General features: G+C 39.3%; 1 protein-coding gene across 7 annotated transcripts in view; it reads right to left on the bottom strand.

The window, feature by feature from the left end:
• LOC126169406 (uncharacterized) overlaps positions 1 to 22,696 on the bottom strand; it is a 121,008-nt gene that overhangs the window by 6,179 nt on the left and 92,133 nt on the right. For 6 of the 7 annotated variants that reach the window (XM_049920638.1, XM_049920644.1, XM_049920639.1 and 3 more), the window contains 3 exons: positions 20,360 to 20,499; positions 18,028 to 18,198; positions 6,446 to 6,522 (listed from right to left, as the gene is read on the bottom strand). In XM_049920638.1, the coding sequence (XP_049776595.1) occupies positions 6,446 to 6,522; positions 18,028 to 18,198; positions 20,360 to 20,499 (388 nt within the window). The remainder of the gene's footprint in view (positions 1 to 6,445; positions 6,523 to 18,027; positions 18,199 to 20,359; positions 20,500 to 22,696) is intronic. The other variant, XM_049920643.1, reaches the window with a different exon arrangement.

The following is a 22,696-nucleotide window of genomic DNA, read 5'->3' as shown; positions in this document are numbered from 1 at the left end:
ATGAGGTACAGAGGAGTGTGAGGTCAAAATGCTGCTCTCCTGACTGCTGTCGAGTTGGCAGACCTGCTGCCACTATTTCGCATTAAAGTAGCTCCTCAATTGCCATCATGAGGCTGAAATGGACTCTATCACATTCCTTCCACCAATGAAAAATCCCCAGTAGTACTGAGAATCGAACCTGGGTCCCCTGCATTGCAGTCAGCCAAACTGACTTCTCAGCTACATTTACTTCTATACTCTGCAAACCACCACGAAGTGCTGGCAGAGGGTATGTCCCATTGTACCAGTCACTAGGGTTCTTCCCATTCAGTGCACATATGGAGCACATGAAGAATGATAGCCTGAATGCCTCTGTGTGTACAATCATTATTCTAATCTTATCTTCACAATCTGTATGTGAGTGATACATTGGGGTTTTTTGTATATTCCTAGAGTAGTCATTGAAAGCTGGTTCTTGAAAATTTGTTAACAGACTTTCATGGGATAGTTTACGCCTGTCTTCAATAGTCTTCTAGTTCAGTTCCTCCAGTATCTCTGTGACACTCTCTCATGGATCAGACAAACCTGTGACCATTCATGCTGCCCTTTTCCAAATACATTCAATATCCCTTGTTAGTCCTATTTGGTATGAGTCCCACACACTTACCCAGTCTTCTAGAACCAGTCACTTGAGTGATTTGTAAGCAATCTCCTTTGTAGACTGATTGCACTTGCCCAGTACTCTACCAATAAACTGAATTCTACCCCTTACCTTACCCACAACTGATCTATGTGATCATTCCATTTCATATCCCTACCGGATGTTACGAGTGTGAGTCAAATGAAAACCTTAAATATTTTTTAAAATATTATTTATTGTGCAGAAGTGGTACAAAGCTGTATCACTTTTCAACATAATCTCCCCCATGCTCAATGCAAGTCCTCCAGTGCTTACAAAGTGCATAAATTCCTTTAGAAAAAAATTCTTTTGGTAGTCCGCGCAATCACCCATGCACCGCGTGGCGTAGCTCTTCATCAGAATGGAACTTCTTTCCTCCTATTGCGTCTTTGATTGATCCAAACATATGGAAATCACTTGGGGCAAGGTCTGGTGAGTATGGTGGATGAGGAAGACACTCAAAATGCTGGTCTGTGATTATTGCAACTGTTGAACAGGCAGTGTGGGGCCTTGCACTGCCATGTTGCAAAAGGACCCCTGCTGACAGCAATCCACATTGCTTTGATTTGATTGCAGGCCACAGATGATTTTTTAGGAGATCTGTGTATGATGCAATGGTGACAGTGGTCCCTCTAGGCATGTAATGCTTCAAAAGGACACCTTTTTCGTCCCAAAAGAGAGTCAGTATAACCTTCCCTGCTGATAGTTCTTTTCTAAACTTCTTTGGTTTTGGTGATGAGAAATGGCGCCATTCCTTGCTCTCTCTCTTTGTTTCTGGTTCATGGAAGTGAACCCAGGTTTTGTCCCCAGTAATGATTCTTTCAAGGAAGCCATCACCTTCTTGTTCAAAGCGCCGAAGAAGTTCTTCACAAGTTTCAACATGTCATTCTCTCATTTCAGGAATAAGCTGCTGTGGTACCCATCTTGCAGACACTTTGTGAAACTGGAGCACATCATGCACAATGTGGCGTGCTGACCCATGACTAATCTGTAAACATGCTGCAATGTCATTCAGTGTCACTCAGCAGTTTTCCTTCACTATGGCTTCAACTGCTGCAATGTTCTGTGGAGTCACAACTCGTTGTGCCTGACCTGGACGAGGAGCATCTTCCACTGAAGTCACACCATTTGCAAACTTACTACTCCATTCATAGACTTGCTGCTGTGACAAACATGCATCACCCTACCGAACCTTCATTCGTCGATGAATTTCAATAGGTTTCAAATCTTCACTACGCAAAAACCGAATAACAGAATGCTGTTCTTCCCTGGTGCAAGTCGCAAGTGGGGCGGCCATCTTTATACTGATACTGCTATGGTATGTGTGAATCTGCACTATGCTGCCACCTACAGGCCATTATGCACACTGTTTGTAGCACGCTTACCAACTTACAGGATAACGGCATGAAATTTCGATTCGTTATTACAAATTTAAGGTTTTCATTTGACTCACCCTCGTACATCCAGATATTTGTATGAATTGGTCCATTCCAACAGTCACTCATTGATATTATAGCCATAAGATACTATGGTTTTTTTTTTCATTTCGTAAAGTGCACAGTTTTACATTTCAGAATGTTTAAAGCAAGCTGCCAATATTTGCACTACTTAGAGACCTTATCAAGATCTGACTGGATAATTATGCACCTTCTTTCAGACAATACTTCATTGTATATAACTGCATCATCTGCAAAAAGTCTCAGGTTACTATTAATATTTTCTGCAAAGTCATTAATATACAACATGAACAGCAAGGGTCCCAACACACTTCCCTGGGGCACACATGACCCTACATCCAAGATAACATGCTGCATCCTCCCTACCAGAAAGTCCTAAATCCAGTCACAAATTTCACTTGACATCCCATATGATCATACTTTTGACAATAAGCATAGGTGTGGTACTGAGTCAAATACTCTCTGGAAATCAAGAAATACTGCATCTACCTGACTGTCTTGATACAAAGCTTTCAGTATGTCACATGAGAAAAGTGCAATCACAAGGTCAGTGTTTCCAGGATTCATGCTGGTTGGCATTGACGAGGTCATCCTGTTCAGAATACATTCTAAGATTCAATAACAAATCAATGCCAAGATATTGGACAGTAGTTTTGTGGATCACTTCAACCAATCTTCTTGTAGAGTGGTGTGATCTGTGCTCTTTTTCAAGAACTGGGCATGGGTTTTTGTTCAAGGGATCTACAATAGACTATAGTTAGAAGAAGAGCTAACTCAGCCACAAATTCAGCATAGGATCTGTCAGGAATTCCACCAGGCCCTGAAGCTTTGTTTAATTTTAACGATTTCTGCTGTTTCTCAACATCACCAACACTAATAGTTATTTCACTCATCTTTTTAGTGGTACAAGGATTAAATTTAATCATAGGTGCACTGCTCAGAATGTAATTTCATAAGACAGCAAATATGCAAAATACAAGGTGTGATAAAAATGTAGTGAATAATTTTATTAGAAACTAAGTAATAAGCCTATATGGAGTTTGATTTAATCTCCTTTAAAATACTGTCCTTGGCTAGTGATGCACTTATCCCAACGTTGTATCCATGACTGGAAGCATTTATAGCAGGCTTTTTTTAAAAGGGTGTTCAGTTGCTCTTTTCTGGCGATCTCAATATCCAGAATGGTGTCAAAATATTTTCCTTTAAGCACTGTTTTAATTTTTTTGGAGGAGTGAAAAGTCACATGGTGCTAAATCTCTTGAGTAAGGTGGATGTGGACAGAACAGAACAATTATTCCTGCTAAAAAGTTGCAAATTGAAAGCAGGGTGTGGCACGGCACATTGTCATGATAAACAAGGAACTAGTTGGCCCATTTTTCTGGCCTCTTTCTTTGTACACCATTTTTCAAATGTTGCAGTACACCCTTGTGAAATCTGGTGTTTATAGTTGCTCCCATTGGAATGAACTTGATCACACCAAGCTCTCAATATTTAAAAAAAGAAACAATAAGCATGACTTTGATCTTTGATTTTGTCTGACATGCGCTTTTTAGGGTGAGGACATTCACTAGTTTTCCATTGAGATTTCTGAATTTTCATCTCAGGGTCATACCCATAGACCCAAGTTATATCTCAAGTTACAGTTTTGAACATGAAACCCAAATCCGACCAAAGACAATCATTCAACTCCATGCAAGCTGACACACAATTTATCCTCTGTTCATCACTCAAAAGTGAACAAATTTTGCACTGATTTGTGTCATTTGCAAATTATCAGTTAAAATATTTTGCACAGACCTATATGAGATGCCAAGTTCTTTTGTAAGTTCTTGAATAGTTATCTGCCTGTTTGAACAAACGATTTTCGCCACTTTTTGCACATTTTCTTCTGCTTCTGAGGTTAGCAGACATCCTGAACATTGCTTGTCTTCTACTGACTTATTTCTGCTTTTAAATCACTCATACCATTTGTAAAAAGTCTTCAGAGTCACAGCATTATTACCATCCACCAATTTCAACATTTCTTGATTTTATTTGGTACTTTTTTGCAATGTGAAACAGAGCTTAACTTTCACACATTGTTTAAAATCCACGGCACACAACAGACGCAGTAAACACAACCCCACTCTAGTGCCCCGGGGGTGCAGAACTTGATGCTGCCTGTCTCAATGGATTAAGCTAACAGACAGATTACATCAAATGGTTGTAGCATCAGCAGCAGCTGCTGCTAAAAGAAATTCAGTTGTTACATTTTTTTATCAAACCTCATAAGCCAACACTCTTGTCTTTGGATCAACACAATGAAAGATGCTTGTAAGGGCAAAACATGCATAATTCAGCTTCTTGATTATTTTATCTTTGTTTTGACTGCATTTTAACTGGACTCCAAGGAATTTTGCACAGTGTGTTTCATTTAGTGTATTATCAATAATATCTACTTCTGGTGCTAACAGTTCTTTATAACTTATTTGAAATTGCCTAATATGATTCTTTGTGATATTATGAATTAAAATGTTAGCTGTGAACCCCTTGTAGGAGCAATCAGCTGACATCCAAGCCGTGTCTGCTAAGGTTGACTTACAGGACACTTTTATAGTATGCTTGAATCAACATTACAGTTTTTGAATTGTCTTTTAAAGTCACTAGAAGATCAAATATGTAGGTTAGAAACAAGAGTGGGCCCAGTATCAATCCTTGTAGTACTCCACATGCAGTTTACGTTTCCAAAGTGCGATGACAGAAAATTATGACTAGGGCTAATCCACTCATACTGAAAATATGGGAATTAGTTGTAAATTACCTTAACTATTAGGTTGGTGCATAAATTCATAGCATTTTTGTTTTGCATGTTGCTGTTCCTGTTGTTATGGGTTTAATTATCAACTGTTATTTTTTTATTGGTAGTTCAAGTGGAGAAAAATCTGAACATTTCCGACATATTCTTCTTTTTGGGTTCAATAGAGGGATGACAGCAGTAAAGGAAGCCAGAAACATTTGTGCCTTTTATGGGAATAATGTCACTGGACAAAACATAGCAAGGCAATGGTTTTACCATTTTAAGGAGGATCATTTGGACATTAGTGACTCTCCAAATTCAAGTAGACTTTGGTGTTTGATGGAGATTGTTTAAATGCATTAATCCAGGATCCACATCAGTGTACTCAAGGACTGGCAAATGTGGTGAACTGTGATCATTTCACCATCACGTGACATTTGCCTGCAATGGGGTAGGTTCAAAAAGCAGGTATGTCGGTACCACATGCTCTAAGCCGAATCACAGAAATCAGCAGGTGGCCATATGCTCATATCTGCTGGTCATAATCAGTTGACTCATGAGCAACACTGACCATTCCTACACTGTATCACTACTAGTGACGAGCAGTGGTCTTTATGCTAATATAAGGGAAAGAAAGGAATGATTGAGACCAAACATAGCAGCAACTCCCTGTACAAAGACCTGCACGCATTCACAAAAGATAATGTTATGCATCTGGTAGAAGAGCAATGGTGTGGTGCACTATGAATTGCTTCCCAAATGTGCAACCATTGCTGCTGACATTTACTGCCAACAACTGAGATGTCTTGCAGATGCAATCCAAGAACAATGACCAAGAAGACTGTGTGAAGTGATGCTACTCCACATTAATGCACACATTCTGCCAGACCGACAAAAAATTCTTTACAGGAGTTGGGTTGGGAAGTCACTCCACACACATCTTATTCACTTGATCTTGTGCCTCCATATTTTCAATTTTTCCACTCTTTGTCGAATAACCTTCAAGAAACTTCCTTGCTTGATGATTTTTTTGCCTCAAAACCATGTGATTTCTACAGCTGTGAATGAAAAAGTTACCCCAGTGTTGGCAGATTGTTGTAAATAGTGAAGAAGAATACATTATTTATGACTAAAGCTTGTCTTATGTGTATCTGTTGTGTTTATTGGACTTGTGCAAAAACACTAGGAACTTATACACAAGTCTAATACATGTTTTCATATGTTACAAGACAAACAGCAACTGTAAAAACATCCACTGCTCCTTTCTTCCACTATTCAGGTACTGCTCCTATCTAATACTCCAAATAATGATTTTATGTAACTTCACATGTAAACCTGTCCATTGTTTATTTACTGGCAAAATGATGTCATATCAATACATTTTTTCTGCAATATGTATTAGTATACATAATCAAATTCATCAAACATCTACAAGCACGTTCAGATTATCTATCCCTCGTGACATTTACCACATAATTTTTACATTATTTTGTGCAGCTGCCTTACACTTTTCTTTAAAACCATTTTCTAAAGCTTTTCAAATGTCTTACTTACAGGGTCATTTGTTGGTCTGTAGTAACCACTATTCACAGGTCTTGGACCCCTGGCAATACGAGATTCCCCAGGAAACACTGTAGGAAATAAAAAGTTCATCAACAATTTTTCTTCAAACATTTATGTGCAACATTAATTAGAGAATTTTTTTGAATATATGAAGAATTATACAAGGTGCAATAATTTTAAGCCATAAAAGTTTAGAAAGAACATAAAACTCATTTGAAAACTTTGAATATTTCCAAATGTCACCCTTATTGTTATAGTCCTTTGTTGTTATTATTTTAGAAAACATACATGTAAGACATGTTATTTGACATTCTGAATTACATAGTGTTAGAACATTAGCTTTGATCTTAATTTGTAGTATGGTTTCCTCTGCCTAAACAAGGACATTAAATTTAAAATTTACATAGGCAACTCAAAATTCAGTTTTATTTCAATATGGATTAGAATTTTATATTTTCTGCTACTAAGGCAAACTTGGTAAATGCAGAAATTATATTTACAGATTTAGAAATGGTATTATTTGTTATGGTTGAATTTCATATGCTTATTTTAAATTCTTTATATAATAACACCATTATGAGAGATTTAATGTTTTTGTTCTGTGAATACTGTTACATACTATAGGTAAAATATTAGAAAGATAGCACAAGAAGATCACAAACAGAAACACATAAAAAATCCTGCGCTGAAGGAAGGTTTTTTACTACGCCAAAATACTGGTATATCTACATCTACATCTAATGTGTAATTATGAGAGAATCCTTGTAAAGACAAGATGTAGCTCTTCAGTTGTGCAGATTATACTTGTACCTTCTCCAGTAGCATGAAAAGTAGATACCCTGGCATAAAATATAGGTAAAAGCTGGTGCTCCTACTATTCCTCCTGAAGATTTCAAGTAATATTTCACTTACACTTTTCCTGCCAGTTTTAGAAGTACATGTTTTTACAGTCTATATTGGCAGAATATTACTTATACAAGATATGGTACTTGTTGTCATTCAGCTTGTCTATCAACATAAGAAATAGTCTTCCTTATATGCAACAGTTCACAACTCATTCCATATTCTTATGTTTTACTCAGTTGATAATTCTTGTCCTGTGTTGTGCCCTTTGACTACATCAGTCTTTTATACTGTCCTAATTTTCTATGTAACTATACTTTTCTACTTATGTCTTATTTTAATTTATTCATTTATTACATTAAGTATCTGTTCTTTCAGAATACATTAAGTTTCCATGCCAGCATACTTACATGACACTACTCTTTCGTCAATCTTCACTTATGTACGTCACACTTAACAAACATTTGCCTGGTTTGTTTCCTACATCTTTCTTTAGCATTAGTACCTAACTGTAGTTGTGGAGTTACTCTCTCATCTATTACCCTTCTATATGCAATTTCATTCTCTTATATGCTCAGAAAATGCAGGTACACAAACTTACCAAAATGATGAAAATACCTGAAAGGGCATTACTGATGTAATACTAGTCCTTCTTGAATTTGTTGTAGAGGTGTAGATAATTTTACAATAGATGCTTAAAGCCTTTAAATTATTTATAGAGGAATTTTTGTAATATAGCCTGGATTAGTATTAAATAATGTAACTGTTTCTAGTAGGCCTACCCTACTAGCACCATTTCATATTTAACAGTTGGAGATATGTAGCCCAACGTATAAGCTGCTTTTGGCATACTTCATACACAGACCTGATTTATTGTTCAGTACAGGATAATGAATTATCTAACAAAACTGTCACTGGGTCATATCACATAGTCTCAACACAGTCACTATCGTGCTAAACATCCTTGGTGATAATCTGAGGCTTTGACATTGCCACCTAGCCAGCGATGTTCCTCTTTGATTCTTGAGAACTGGTTTCTGTTTGAATGTGGTGACTGAGAAGTATCCTTGACTGATGATGTCATGTCAGTAGCTGTGAGTGTCATCATTACCCAGATCACAGTAGTTTATAGTACTTCAAACACATTGGTCTTCCCTATTCTTAATACCACATAACACATCCAATGATCTGCTTCTGATTATATGTATCATAGGTTCTTCTTAATGCCTGCAGAAGTTAACTAAACAAAAGTTTAAATTCCTGGTGCTTTTGTACTGCAGAAATAATCAGCTAATGATCTGAACAACTGAACTGCAGAAGTAGAGAGGAGGATCTGTAGAGTCTTTGCAGATTTTGTATTGCATGATTTCAGCATGAAAAATTATAGAGATTACTTTGTAATTATCATTGAGTCTTCTAGAACCTATATGTTGAAAATAAGCTTTGGTCAGCATCATATAAAAATTAAAAATTATTGAGGTCTAATATTGATTAGAAACCACCATGTTTGCTCCACATGGAAGAAGATCATGTAATCACTGAACTATTTTGCTGGTTGTGTGAAAATTTGAGAGCTTGCTTGGGAATAGTTATTGTGACATTTGTATAAATGAGTTTCAGGGGCCAATTAATCTCAATTGGAAAAAGGGGCAGACACTTTTGAAGCTGAAGGCAAAGTGCATAGCAAGAAGATATTTACATGTTAGTCCAAAACCAAATTCTGTACAGTCAAAAAGAAAAAGTGCCTTTTTAGTCTCTATTTTTTTCCATAGATTTCTTCATTAATCTAGACTGTTCAACAATTTAAAATGATGTTTCAGTAAGGAAGATTACAGACAGAGGAAAGTAATTTTTATGTGTTTGCTATATAAATATTTTCATTTTTGAAGGTGTTGGAGCAAGGAGCTTAAAAGAAATGAATGATATATGTTTCTAAAGTGGTGAATGAGGAGAAGAAATGTAGACTTGTTAATACACTCCTGGAAATGGAAAAAAGAACACATTGACACCGGTGTGTCAGACCCACCATACTTGCTCCGGACACTGCGAGAGGGCTGTACAAGCAATGATCACACGCACGGCACAGCGGACACACCAGGAACCGCGGTGTTGGCCGTCGAATGGCGCTATCTGCGCAGCATTTGTGCACCACCGCCATCAGTGTCAGCCAGTTTGCCGTGGCATACGGAGCTCCATCGCAGTCTTTAACACTGGTAGCAAGCCGCGACAGCGTGGACGTGAACCGTATGTGCAGTTGACAGACTTTGAGCGAGGGCGTATAGTGGGCATGCGGGAGGCTGGGTGGGCGTACCGCCGAATTGCTCAACACGTGGGGCGTGAGGTCTCCACAGTACATCGATGTTGTCGCCAGTAGTCGGCGGAAGGTGCACGTGCCCGTCGACCTGGGACCGGACCGCAGCGACGCACGAATGCACGCCAAGACCGTAGGATCCTATGCAGTGCCGTAGGGGACCGCACCGCCACTTCCCAGCAAATTAGGGACACTGTTGCTCCTGGGGTATCGGCGAGGACCATTCGCAACCGTCTGCATGAAGCTGGGCTACAGTCCCGCACACCGTTAGGCCGTCTTCCGCTCACGCCCCAACATCGTGCAGCCCACCTCCAGTGGTGTCGCGACAGGCGTGAATGGAGGGACGAATGGAGACGTGTCGTCTTCAGCGATGAGAGTCGCTTCTGCCTTGGTGCCAATGATGGTCGTATGCGTGTTTGGCGCCGTGCAGGTGAGCGCCACAATCAGGACTGCATACGACCGAGGCACACAGGGCCAACACCCAGCATCATGGTGTGGGGAGCGATCTCCTACACTGGCCGTACACCACTGGTGATCGTCGAGGGGACACTGAATAATGCACGGTACATCCAAACCGTCATCGAACCCATCGTTCTACCATTCCTAGACCGGCAAGGGAACTTGCTGTTCCAACAGGACAATGCACGTCCGCATGTATCCCGTGCCACCCAACGTGCTCTAGAAGGTGTAAGTCAACTACCCTGGCCAGCAAGATCTCCGGATCTGTCCCCCATTGAGCATGTTTGGGACTGGATGAAGCGTCGTCTCACGCGGTCTGCACGTCCAGCACGAACGCTGGTCCAACTGAGGCGCCAGGTGGAAATGGCATGGCAAGCCGTTCCACAGGACTACATCCAGCATCTCTACGATCGTCTCCATGGGAGAATAGCAGCCTGCATTGCTGCGAAAGGTGGATATACACTGTACTAGTGCCGACATTGTGCATGCTCTGTAGCCTGTGTCTATGTGCCTGTGGTTCTGTCAGTGTGATCATGTGATATATCTGACCCCAGGAATGTGTCAATAAAGTTTCCCCTTCCTGGGACAATGAATTGACGGTGTTCTTATTTCAATTTCCAGGAGTGTATATGTAATCAAATTTTTCACCACCAAAGCCATGAAATGCATTAAATTAGAGGGGAAAAAATTATGGGCACCTGTGAGTTGCGTCCCTCTGTAGAGTACATGCAATAAGAGCCATTTTACTTTATGTATATTTGGCTGTCAAGGTAAAACTTTGCTTGTAGTGATAATCTTTGCATTACATGCAATGAATGTGGCATTTATTTTGCAAAAGCACTTTTCATGTCAACTATTAACACATTTTGTAGTTTGCACTCCCCATTTCAACTCAGCAAAAGCTGCCGATAAGTTATTTAACCTTTTTTTTTTTTTTTTTTTTTAACCATACAAATACAGGTATTAATGACACACTTTGCTCTTTGCATACTATCTTACATCAGAACTATACTTGGTGTCTGGTGCTATTCATGAAATATTAACAATGCTCTCATTAGCTATGGTACTCTGCATGTGTAAGGCTCGGTTTTTTCCATGCACAAATATCTTAAAAGAACTACAGGTATGGCAGTCTAGTACAGTACTACCATCTTTTTTGTTTTGTGGGGAATTGGCTAATTATGTTTAGTTACATAAAAGTTCTGTAATGGTATTAACTAAACCACTAATTGACATTAAACACATGCTGCATTTATTACTTGCCCAAGATGCTGTAAATAAAAGTTAAGTACTCACCATAGTTGTAATGAGGCAGATGATGTACGGGTCTTGATCTGGATACCATTTTCATCAATACACAAAGAGTATCTTTTCTTAAATTAAAAAAGTTTATAAAAAATCACAGTTTTCAAAAATTCAAAAAGTTAATGCACAAAAACAGTAAATTATGTCATGCTCCAAAAAGTACATTTTACATCAGTCATTCTAATGACTGAAAAGATGTGCGGCAGTAACCACTGGTAGGATGAAAGGGGGCATGCGCTAAAGAGTGTATCAGGGATTAAAAAAAAAACACAACAGTGTGAGACTGAAGCAACCGAAGATTTTATTGACAGATCTGTAGGTGGACAGATAGGTTTAACAGTGTGTTATGTGTAAAAGATAGAGAGAAGAAAATTTTAGCGGCGCACACACCAACTGAGCTCAGGCCGTTGCAACCTGCTCAGCCTCAGGGCCTGCAAGGAGAAGTCACACAGTGAACAGAGGCTAGCAAAGTGTAACCTAAGTGTGATTCCCTACTTGCCCTGGTAACCTGTCACTCTGCTCCTGTACCACCCCAACTTTTTAGGGACATACTTCCTCCTTTTTTCAAGAAGTAATTTTTCATTGCATAAAAATACTCAGGTAATTGCAATTATTTATTTTTTATCATTTACATGCAGACTGTTTTATGTTTTCCTTAATTATCTTAACTCACAGTGACAGTATGTCAAAAAAGTTGTGGAAAGAAACAATATAATTTTTCTTTCACAAAACCTATTCTATACCACATTAAACAGTCTGTCTCTTTTTGCATCTAAGATCATGTCACACCAAATACATTAATCATTGATTTCTGTCTCTCATTTTTCTTATAATAAAAATAACAGCTGTCTGTGATATCTGCCAGACTTCATTCACTTCCTAATAATATTGTATCCAAATTATCACTGTACTGAGCCGAAACATACAAAGAAGTGCTGCTGCTCCTGGATTTCATTATAGCCTAAAGCAATAAAGTAAAGAGAAAAAGAATCACTTCCCAAATAATGTAAATGAAACTACTGCACTTATGACAGTGTATTTTATTATCAAACAAATATTCGGAAATAATGAAATTGCTGGCTATTTGAAAGTCAGGCAAGGAAAGTCGTAGACAGATGAATAAGACTACTCCAAGTCCATCTGAAACACAGTGTTTGACTCTCCAGTTCCAGATGTGAAAAAATTTATACCTAGATTTCACAAATAGACATTTAGAGACCACTATTCACAGTAGTATGAGGAATGCAACAAACTTTTACTCGCTTAAGTGGATAACACTATGGCATCCCAAACTTCAGCCAAAAATAAATGAGGAAAATGCATTTCTGGTAGTTTTAGCCAGGAACTGAATGCTGTGGCTGTTGTGAGCATATAGCGAAAATTTTCAAAAAATGCTGTTGATATTTTGGGCTAATGAAGTTAAGTTCAATAGCATTATGTAAAATTTCATGTATGTATTGTTTTGATGGAAATGATTTCCCAAATGTTGTATTGCCGTGACACTCCGAGGTGATGAGCCTGACGTATGAATTCACCACAAAAGATAAGGAGAAAATACTACATGCTACAAAAGTTTGCTTCATAATTATTGTAAAAATTTCATAAACATCAGCACACATGATCTGAACAAACTCAAAATATTGAAAAAATACTGAAAACATACAGCATTAAAATAACCAGAGAGCTAAAACCTCTTGTGCTAAGCAATCGCAGCAGAAAAGCAATGAATTGACATGCAAAATGTGTTGTTATGGACAGAAGAGGTCTTTGTAACACTAACTTTGATGCTTAGTGCCTTAATGTTTATGTTAGCAAACCAGCAGGAATACTGATCTGTTGATAACTAGAAGGTGCTTTTTGAAAGTTAAATGCTCAAATACTTTATAAAAACAAAATTTATGAAATAATATTGTATCATTTTACTTTATATGAGAAACGGAAAATTGTGCTATCTTTTATATAGTAATAGTACATCTGTTTTTGAGAACAAGCAGTAAGTGAGATTATGATGGTGCAGTAGGCTTTCAATGCCAGTTAAGAGACTCAACTCATGAAAGAACCTAGTTCAGTTATACATCATGTAGTATTGTACAGTATCTATTGTTTATTTATGATGTCTCAACCAAAATTTCCAGGGGTGTAGGGAGTGAGACAATCAGGCTCCATCAACTGGAGCTCAATGTATTTACAGCCGCAGTGCCACTAGTGGTTTGGGGGAACAAGCTGCACTTTTGTCATGCAGTGCTGGCACTATTAATGTGCTTCATTGCTTTGTTATGGCACAACACAGTACAAAAATCAGTTCATAATGGCTACTGCACACGGAGGTACTGAATTATTAGACTGCTAATGCTGGCTACAGCCAGACACAAAACACTTGTGGCCAAAATTTAACCGAGCAATTCCTGTTGGCTTCATCTGATCCAGCTCTACGAAGCTGTCATTCATGAAGATGTGAACAAACTGTAGAGTCTGATGTCTTGGCAAGGCTGTTCAATTAAGAATTAAACTTACACAGTATACAAAGTTACTGCCAACTGAGAATTGTAGAATGGTAAATTAGAATGTATTTTATGCAAGATAGGATTCCATGTTGTTTGTGCAAAAAGTTGTGAACCTTCTCAAGAGGAAACCCACAGAGCAACTTAAGCAATATGAGAAAATGATCCTGATATGAAAGCAATGAACAAATTTTGGGCAGAACAATAAAAGTGATTTGGATCATGAATAATGCCATAAAGCATGAACTACACTGTTCAGGCACTGGCAAAGTGAGTCCATTATCCATGCAAAGGGTGTTATACTAAGTGTTGGGAGTCTAAAACATTAATTTTACAATGTTGCATAAAAATAAGAAAATAAAAGCTAAAAACTGTACTTAGTCTAATGATTTGTTCTTATATACTATTTTCAAGACAGTTACATGAAACAAACATTGCCAGACAATGGTTTTTAAGGAACTGCGTCGAGACTGTTCGATATTCAGTACAACATATTACAGGAGCAAAGTATAAAGGTTCTCTGGGCATTAGGGAATGCACTAACTTAGGCAGTATCTTAACTCAAGTTCTACAAACTAGTTCAAAACACACACATCTAACAAAGCACAGAGCACAGCACACAACACAAACATCACAACAAAATTAGTTTTTTATTTATTTCTTAGTATTATGTCTTTAATTTAAACAATAGAAGATAATTAGGAAATAAAGTGTACTGTTTTAGTAACAAATGAGATAAATTGAAATGCTTTAACAATTTTTTCTTAAGGATTTCATTGATAACTAGTTTATTGTTTATTCTTAAGTCTTACATTAATTTAGGAGCTTTCCAAATGTTCACTCCTAACAGAACTTTCCAAAAAGAGTTTTTGTTTATCGATAAATGATTACTTAACACAGCCATTGTGCCTGTCAATTTCAAGAGGTGGAACATGCATAATATATAACATAACCGAAAAAGAATATTCATATGAGAGCTGCAGTAACTGTCATCAGCTAGATCAGTGCCCTTACAGAGTCATAGATTCAAATTTAATTCTTCATAACAATCTATGCATAAATCTGTGATGATTCCTGAATAACTTTAGTCCACAAGAAATAAGAACATCGTAACAGAAAAATCTGAGGCCATTCTAAGTATTACATCAATAAAGGACCACTGGAATTATCGTCTGTCTTAGACGAACTGTTAAATACAATGTGGAAATGGCAGGCAGCTTCCCACAGCCCTCACAAAAAATCATAATAGTGTAAGATCAAAATAAATTATGTTAATCTGTTAACATATGTGCTATCGCAAAATCAGAATGCAGTAAAAATGTATATATGAGAGGCAGCTAATTATAACCACCCTCACATCAGATAGTACAGTGATAAATGTCATATACCTCAAGAGGATACGTCTCTTGTTGCTGTTCTCAAGATGAGTGTGGGATTTATTATTCCCCTAGAGTACAGTTTGGTACACAAAATACTTGTGTGTTCTGTAGATATAAGGCACTTCTAATAATATCACAGGACATAAACCCTAATTTACTTCTTTTTCCTTCTTCTACAGGTGTCAGAGATGTCCTCAACAGACCATCTCATTGTTCATGAGATGTACTGTATATTGATTCCTCACCAAGATATTACTGATAATGTTTAACATTTATTCAAATCTGAGACAAATCACATTTGAGTTATAACTTGCACTTTAAAAGATAATCACAATTTTCATTATCAGGAGCTAACTATTTGCCAGGATCAATGTGTTTTGCCTCTTATGAAGTATCTGGCTTATTATTGGTAGAGTGATATCAATTGGGATGAGATCTGGATGCAAAAGTGTGGCCAACAGACAGTGGAGAGAGTGAACTGCTATCTCCCAGGACAGAATCACAGGGTGGAAGAAATATGGAGGTTGCACACAACAGTGTCCTATCCCTTTTAAATTATATATTTAATTTTGATTTTCTGTGTGTGCTCTGTGTCTAGTACCCAGTTCCAAATGTCAATAAGATAAAATCCACCATCTCTTTTAAATTTACTTATGCACATTCATGTTTCTACTACTTCTTTGTTTTTAGAGCTCCAAGAAGATAAATTATGGGATAGTGTCTTCATATCTGAAGGGAAGATCTTACATCTTTTTGGAAGTCTAAGTTTTACTGTTGCTGCTTTTTCTAAAGTTGTGAATTGCAGATGGTGTAAATTGTCTGCTGACTTTCACTGTCCACTTCCTGCATTTGCATAGGTAGGCTAAATCTGACTCCTGCTGATGTCATTCCACCAACAGTAAACCAGTCCACTATTAAACAAGATACACACATCAGTCTCAGAAGTCAGCCATCTTCTGATAGTGAAGCTGGAGAATATTTTCAAAAGCTTGAGTTATAACTCAAACATGACACGGCTTTAACATTAAGGGCATTTTGTACATGAACGCTGTCACAAAACACTCCAAGGCTGTACCACTGCCAATAATAAGTACATTAACAATACTCAATAAATACATGTACAGTCCAGTCATATTAATGTGACCACTGCTGTCTATGTTTGATGTCAACGTGCAATAAACACTTACTAAAGCAGGTGGCAGCCCTAGCAGTGGAGGGTATGTATAGCATATTGAGGGGACACAGGAAACAATACAGTCATCATAATGCAGAAACAGAATGATTTGCTGATATCCAAAATGGTATGATCATTGGCTTTTGGGACAAGGGTGGAAGCATTTGTGAAATGGCTGTTTTTAAACCATCTGTGTGTCGCTGTGGTTAAAGTATGCCATGCGTGGCAAAATGGCGCTGTCCAAAACTGATGCAGAGGCAATTGTGGTGCACCAGGGATCATAAATAACAGGGGTGAAAGATGGCTGCGGAGATGTGTACGGGCGAATAGATGTGCAGCTATTGAGCAACTGACCATCAAGATAAACCTAGAGGCTACCAACAGTGTCTTTTCAATGGGTGTTCGGTGAAAGTTGTTGCGTATGGGCCTCCGCAGTTGGCACTTGGTCCATGCACCCATGCTGACTAATGTTCATTGGCAACAAAGGCTGGAATTTGCACGCCATTACTGCAGCTGGAGGTCCATCGAGTGGCCGCAGGTGGCCTTTTCAGATGAATCACATTTTACAGCCCATCAGGCATATACAGCATGGAACGTCTGAAAGCAAACACCCTGCAACAATCATTGAGAGGGTGCACACCAAAGGAGGTGCCATTATGGTCTGGGAAATGTTTTGTTGGCATTCCCTGCATGATCTCGTCATTCCACAACGGATCAACACAAGTATGGGTCTATCATTGGGGACCATGGTCCCCCTACATGCAGCTGGTTTTCCATGGCTTGATGGCAACTACCAGCAGGACAATGCAAATGTGTCACAAAGCTCGCAGTGTACGTGTGTGGTTTGGAGAGCACCACGATGAGTTAACACGCTTCCCTGGCCACCAAACTCCTCAGATTTAAACCCAGTTGAGAATCTATGGGACCACCTTGATCAGGCTGTTCACACCACAGATCTTCAGTCAAGAAACATAATCCAGCTGGCCATGGCACTAGAGTCACACAGCTCCACGTCCCATTTGGTGCCTCCCAACACCTCACTGACATTCATCCTGCATGTCTTGCAGCAGTCCATCTGGAAAGGTGCTTTATCAGGCTTTTGCGAGGTGACTGGACAATATAATTGCTGAAGGCAACAGTATGCCACCTCTAATATGATCATGCCTAGTGAAGCACTATGTTCAAAACAAATGTTGGGTTGATGATAGCTTTACCTCGGTATTGCCGAAACGGAATCTGTAATAGTATTTCTGCAAGAAGCAAGGTGTTTCATTGCAAGAACATGCTTACGTCTACACTGATGGAAGCAAAATATGATATGTACAGCACCTTCCACTGTTCACGGTTAATGTAGTAAATTCTGCTGTTTCATATTAATAATAAAAGGAAATAGTCCTGTTTTTGGGATAGGCCTATTACATAACTAAAGAATATCTGATGGGTATTAATTTCATGCAACGTGAATCAGACACCTAAACACCTTTTGTTATAATCCATACAGAGGAATTATGGGTCAACAATAACAGTACTGCAGCTCTCATTGAACTCGCATCACGGGCACCTCGGCAAGCCTGCACCTGAAGAGCGAAGACCTCATGTACCTTTTTCCTCGACTACCGGGCTCTTGGCGGCCTCGCGCATTCTCTCGTAGTGCGACAGCATCTTGACGTTGTTCCTGATGTAGTCCCCGTTGTTCTCATGGGAAGCGAGTGGTCGCCGCCTGGAGAAGGCCTTCCCGCCAGCGTACGTGACGCACGCCAGGTGGCCTTTGCCTGCAAGAAGCCATCGCCGATCAGCATAGGCCCACGGCCTTGCTGCCCTCAACATGCTTCACTGATGCTCCATCCTTGCCCCCGCTGATTTGTGATTGTGACAACTTTTTGTTTTTTCCCCTAAACAAATGGACTCGATTCTGATTTTCAACTTCATCAGTGTAATTGCCAGTGCTATTCATTGCTGTCTTTATATGGTTGCCCAGTCAAGAACTTCACTGACATACAGGGTCAATCACCTTAACCTTGCATCCTATTAAGGCATGAACAGCTCTAGGTATTGAAACGAGATTTTCGATAAATGGTAGTAAAAGAGGGATACGTAATTTTGTTGTATGAGTAACGCTTGTAACTCTTGGATTAACCAAATTACTGAAGCAAGCTTTTCCATTGCTTTTTGAGCGATGTAAGTTTTTAACGGCATTCGTAACCTCTTGAAAACACAAGTATGTTGATATAATGTCTGTCAATGTTGGTATTAAAACTTTCAGCAAAAATATCCGATAAATGTGCTACAATGAAATCAAATGTCCGGAATCGGCTGTCGCTGTATAAACTCTGCAGTGGAGCTCTCTATTGCTTTCCACATCTCACTGTCAATACTTGATGGGGTTAATCATCATTTTACGCGGCTGGCTAGCTAAAATTGATATCATTGTACCTAAAGATTGCAGTTGATAACTCCCTCAGAGGACCAGCATCACTCAATTTAAGTTTACTTCAAAAAGATTACTCGATCACGATACGCGAAATAAAACTCAACACAGAATATTATGAACAATGCCTGTGTACACAGTATTGTATGTATGTCTGGGGAAGGTTGGTGACCATGCGAAAAAATTGAATATCGGCTCCAGGTCATACACAGTCTTGCGACTTTTGTTGCTGCCTGTCAGCCACTGCGCAGTGTGTCAGCTTGGAAGGTGTGAATACAGTAACATTTGTCAAAAACATCGTTTCCATACTTCAGATCGTTCAGAAAATATAAGGCGTGCAAGTTTTAGGCGATTCACCCTTGATTTGAGCCTTCATGTTAGTAAATTGATGAAAGAGTGACATTGAACCTGATGTGATAAGATACAAAATGCTGATTATTCCGAACTGAAGAGAGAAAATTGAAGAATGGTAAGAAAATAACTGATTTCCAATGTTAATATTTTACACGAGGCGTCGCTAACTGTAATGATTTGCCCTATATCTAAGCTTTCACTACTCTTCAGCAGCGCAGTGCTAACCTCTCACCTCACTCAGTAGCCTTCCCCATCATGAATAAAAATACACACGCTGATCTACAAAATGTAGGTTTCTTTTCGTTTCACCGAACCAATTATCACGCTTTCATTTGTCTATGACTTCAGTTGCTTTTGCGATAGCTCCAATATAGAAGCTGCATGCGAAAGGAATGCCAAACATGCAGCCATGGCCAAATTATGTGTTGTTTTCAAAGAAGCGTAATCCATAAAGAGAAAACTGCAGAAGAATTCTCATGTAGCGGTACCGGAAAGTAAAAAATGAAATAAACAAAATTTCGTTCAGAAATGACGATAAGCCCGCTCCCTCCCTCTTCCTGAAAAAACGTAATTGTGTTTATGTGTATCGGGAATGAGTGGAAACCATAAAAAATTATGAATGACTCGTTCCACGTTCTTGAGGGTTCTCCTAAGAGAGGGAACCTACGGAACATCAAGTGTGTATTTGGTGGGGGCAACTCCCTTGTTTCAACGGACCACAGTATTTCAGCGTTTAGACGATACCGTAGCGTTTACGAACCCCAGGTCTTCCAACATTGCTGTACGAGTGATACGAATTTATTTTAAATTGTCACAGGTTATTACAGCGTGTAATGATGAACAAGCGACGCCATAAGCATTCGCACCAGTTGAGAAACGATGTCGTATGCAGTATTTTTATTTTATTTTAACACGCAATAAATTAAAACACATATCGAGTTTCGTCTTTAAACCATTTCCGTTGGCAAGACAGGTTTTTCTCGCAGGCGTTTGATTTACGACTGCGTACCAGTGACAATAGCTGTTGGAGACAGAGAAACTGAGAGAAGAGAGTGACAGCAGACAGAAGAGAGTTTAGCAAAGACGAAGAGCGCGCGTCCCTCAGCGCTGCAGCATGCTGTTGCGAGCATCACGCGTGATACGATACGTACCGATGTTGGCGCGAGAGCCTGGCTCGTTGTAGTAGGACCGGCTCAGCACTTCGAGCTGCACGTCACGCAGACCCAGCAGCCGTTGGATGTACATGTCAGACGTGATGCGCGGCGGCAGAGGCAGCTCCTCGTACTCATACCTGTCCACCAGACAACACGAAAATCCTCAAATGTGCAAAGCTATCTGCACAAGTCTACAGAAGCGTGCAGTAAGAACATTGTGTAAAGCTGACAACCAAACACCTTGTAGAAGCCTCTTAGCTAGAGATTTTAAACTTACAGGCCAATACGTATAGACTCCACTCCTCGTGGCATCTGTGGTTAATAACAAGAATGGATTTAAGATGAACTCTGCAATTCACAACGACAGTACGATAAGTAAAAATAATTTTCAAATAGACTATGCATTCCACTCTAGGGTTCTGACTGAAGTTTTATAGTCTCTAACAGGTTGCCAGTAAATATCAGGCAGGAAACTGTAAATCCACAGATGTAAGAACTGTGATGGGGAAGGCCAATGGTCGGTTTATTCGGAGGATTTTAGGAAAGAGTGGTTCACCTGTAAAGGAGACTGCATATAGGACCCTGGTGTGACCTATTCTTATATACTGCACCAGTGTTTTGGATCCGTACGAGCTTGGACTGAAGAATGACATCAAAGCAATTCAGAGGTGGGCTGCTAGATTTGTTACCGGTAGGTTCAAACAACACATAAATGTTACAGAGATGCTTCAGAAACTCAGATGGGAATTCCTGGAGGTAATGTGATGTTCTTTTCAAGAAACACTATTGACAGAATTTAGAGAACCAGTATTTGAAGCTGACTGCTAAACGAGACATGAGAAATTAGGGCACATAGGGAGACATATAGACTGTTGTTTCTCCCTCGCTCTGTTTGCAAATGGAACAGGAAATGAAATGACAAGTAGTGGTACAGGGTACCCTCCACCAGCTTGTGGAGTATCTGTGTAGATGTAGATTTAGATGTAGAATACCTTGAAATGGCAGTGGGCTGGTCACGTCACTCAAAGAAAAGATGGCAGGTGGTCAAAAAAGTACTAGACTGGAGTCCAGTTTACCACTAGAGACCACAGTGAAGACCACCGAACAGATGGGACAGAGACTTAAGAATGACAGCCGGGGTGAACTGGCAACGGGAAACTCAAGACTGGTAGAAATGGAAGAACCTGGAGAGATTCTATTCTGCACACTGACTGAAAGAGGCCACATCAATAAGTGATAGAACGTTGATGATGATGATGAAACTATAAGAAAAGTGAATGAAAATGGAAATGAGAGCTAAAAAGCGAAAAACTAATTGTATTACCACACTATAAAGAAGCGTACAACCCACTTGGAGTCCAGAATGTATTCAGTAACCTACATTTCCCAAGAACAGTATTACAAAACAAGTTTAATAAATTACGATTCTCATTGTTTTTTATTTATGTTCTGCAAGTATTCATGGGGATACGGAGATCAACGGTAACTGCTACTAAATGTAGTAATTCATTTTTCATAGCAAAACTTATCGACATGGTGGCGTTAATACTGGTTGAAATTTGTCCTACAGCCATTCCAAGCGGATGTACTTTTATTGTGCTGCACATTTCCCTTCGTTACTGTGATACCACAACCCCCGACATATCTCTCCCATGGGGATCGTGAGTAAAACAATTAGATTAATTACAGCATGCACAGAGACATTAAAAGGTCATTCTTCGCACGCTCCATACGTGAATGGAAGGGGAAAAGGCCTTTGTAACTGGTACAGTGGGAAGTATCCTCAGCCACACACTTCGGAGTGGTTTGCGAAGTGCAGATGTAGGTATAGATGAGCTTGGCAGGTTCAAGGCAAGCAACTGATAGTGGCGAGACTGCATGCAACAGACCGTTGTGATCCGTCGCTTGTATGCAAGGCGCCGTGGCTCACTTGTCTCAACACGTACGCACCAATTTCTTTCCAAGATGGAATTCCTTCTTTCTGTAACTGTTACCATCTCGAACCGTGTAGTTCTCGATTCCAACAAGTTCTCGATTTTTACAACAACCGACCTCGGTTCTCAGGCTGCGGTTTTTGGTTTCGGTGTCTCAGTTCTCGCTTTTTAGTATTGAGTTCTCGCTTTTCAGTTCTTGGATGTGTTCTCGTTTCTGTTGTCAAAAGGAGGCCATAGTTCTCGGATGGCAGATTTGTGTTTGTTTCCATTTTGTGCATTTTACCCCTTAGTTCATGAGTTCCGACAACAGCATTGACTTATTCACTCGTTACACACACTCTTGTCACATTAACGTGACGCCAAGTGCAATAACCACTTACAAGTGGCAGGCAACAGCACT

The sequence above is a fragment of the Schistocerca cancellata genome, chromosome 1, assembly GCF_023864275.1.
Source record: "Schistocerca cancellata isolate TAMUIC-IGC-003103 chromosome 1, iqSchCanc2.1, whole genome shotgun sequence".
NCBI classification, from domain to species: Eukaryota; Metazoa; Arthropoda; class Insecta; order Orthoptera; family Acrididae; genus Schistocerca; species Schistocerca cancellata.
The sequence above is the reverse complement of the archived record's forward strand: the minus strand, read 5'-3'. Positions and strand labels throughout refer to the sequence as shown.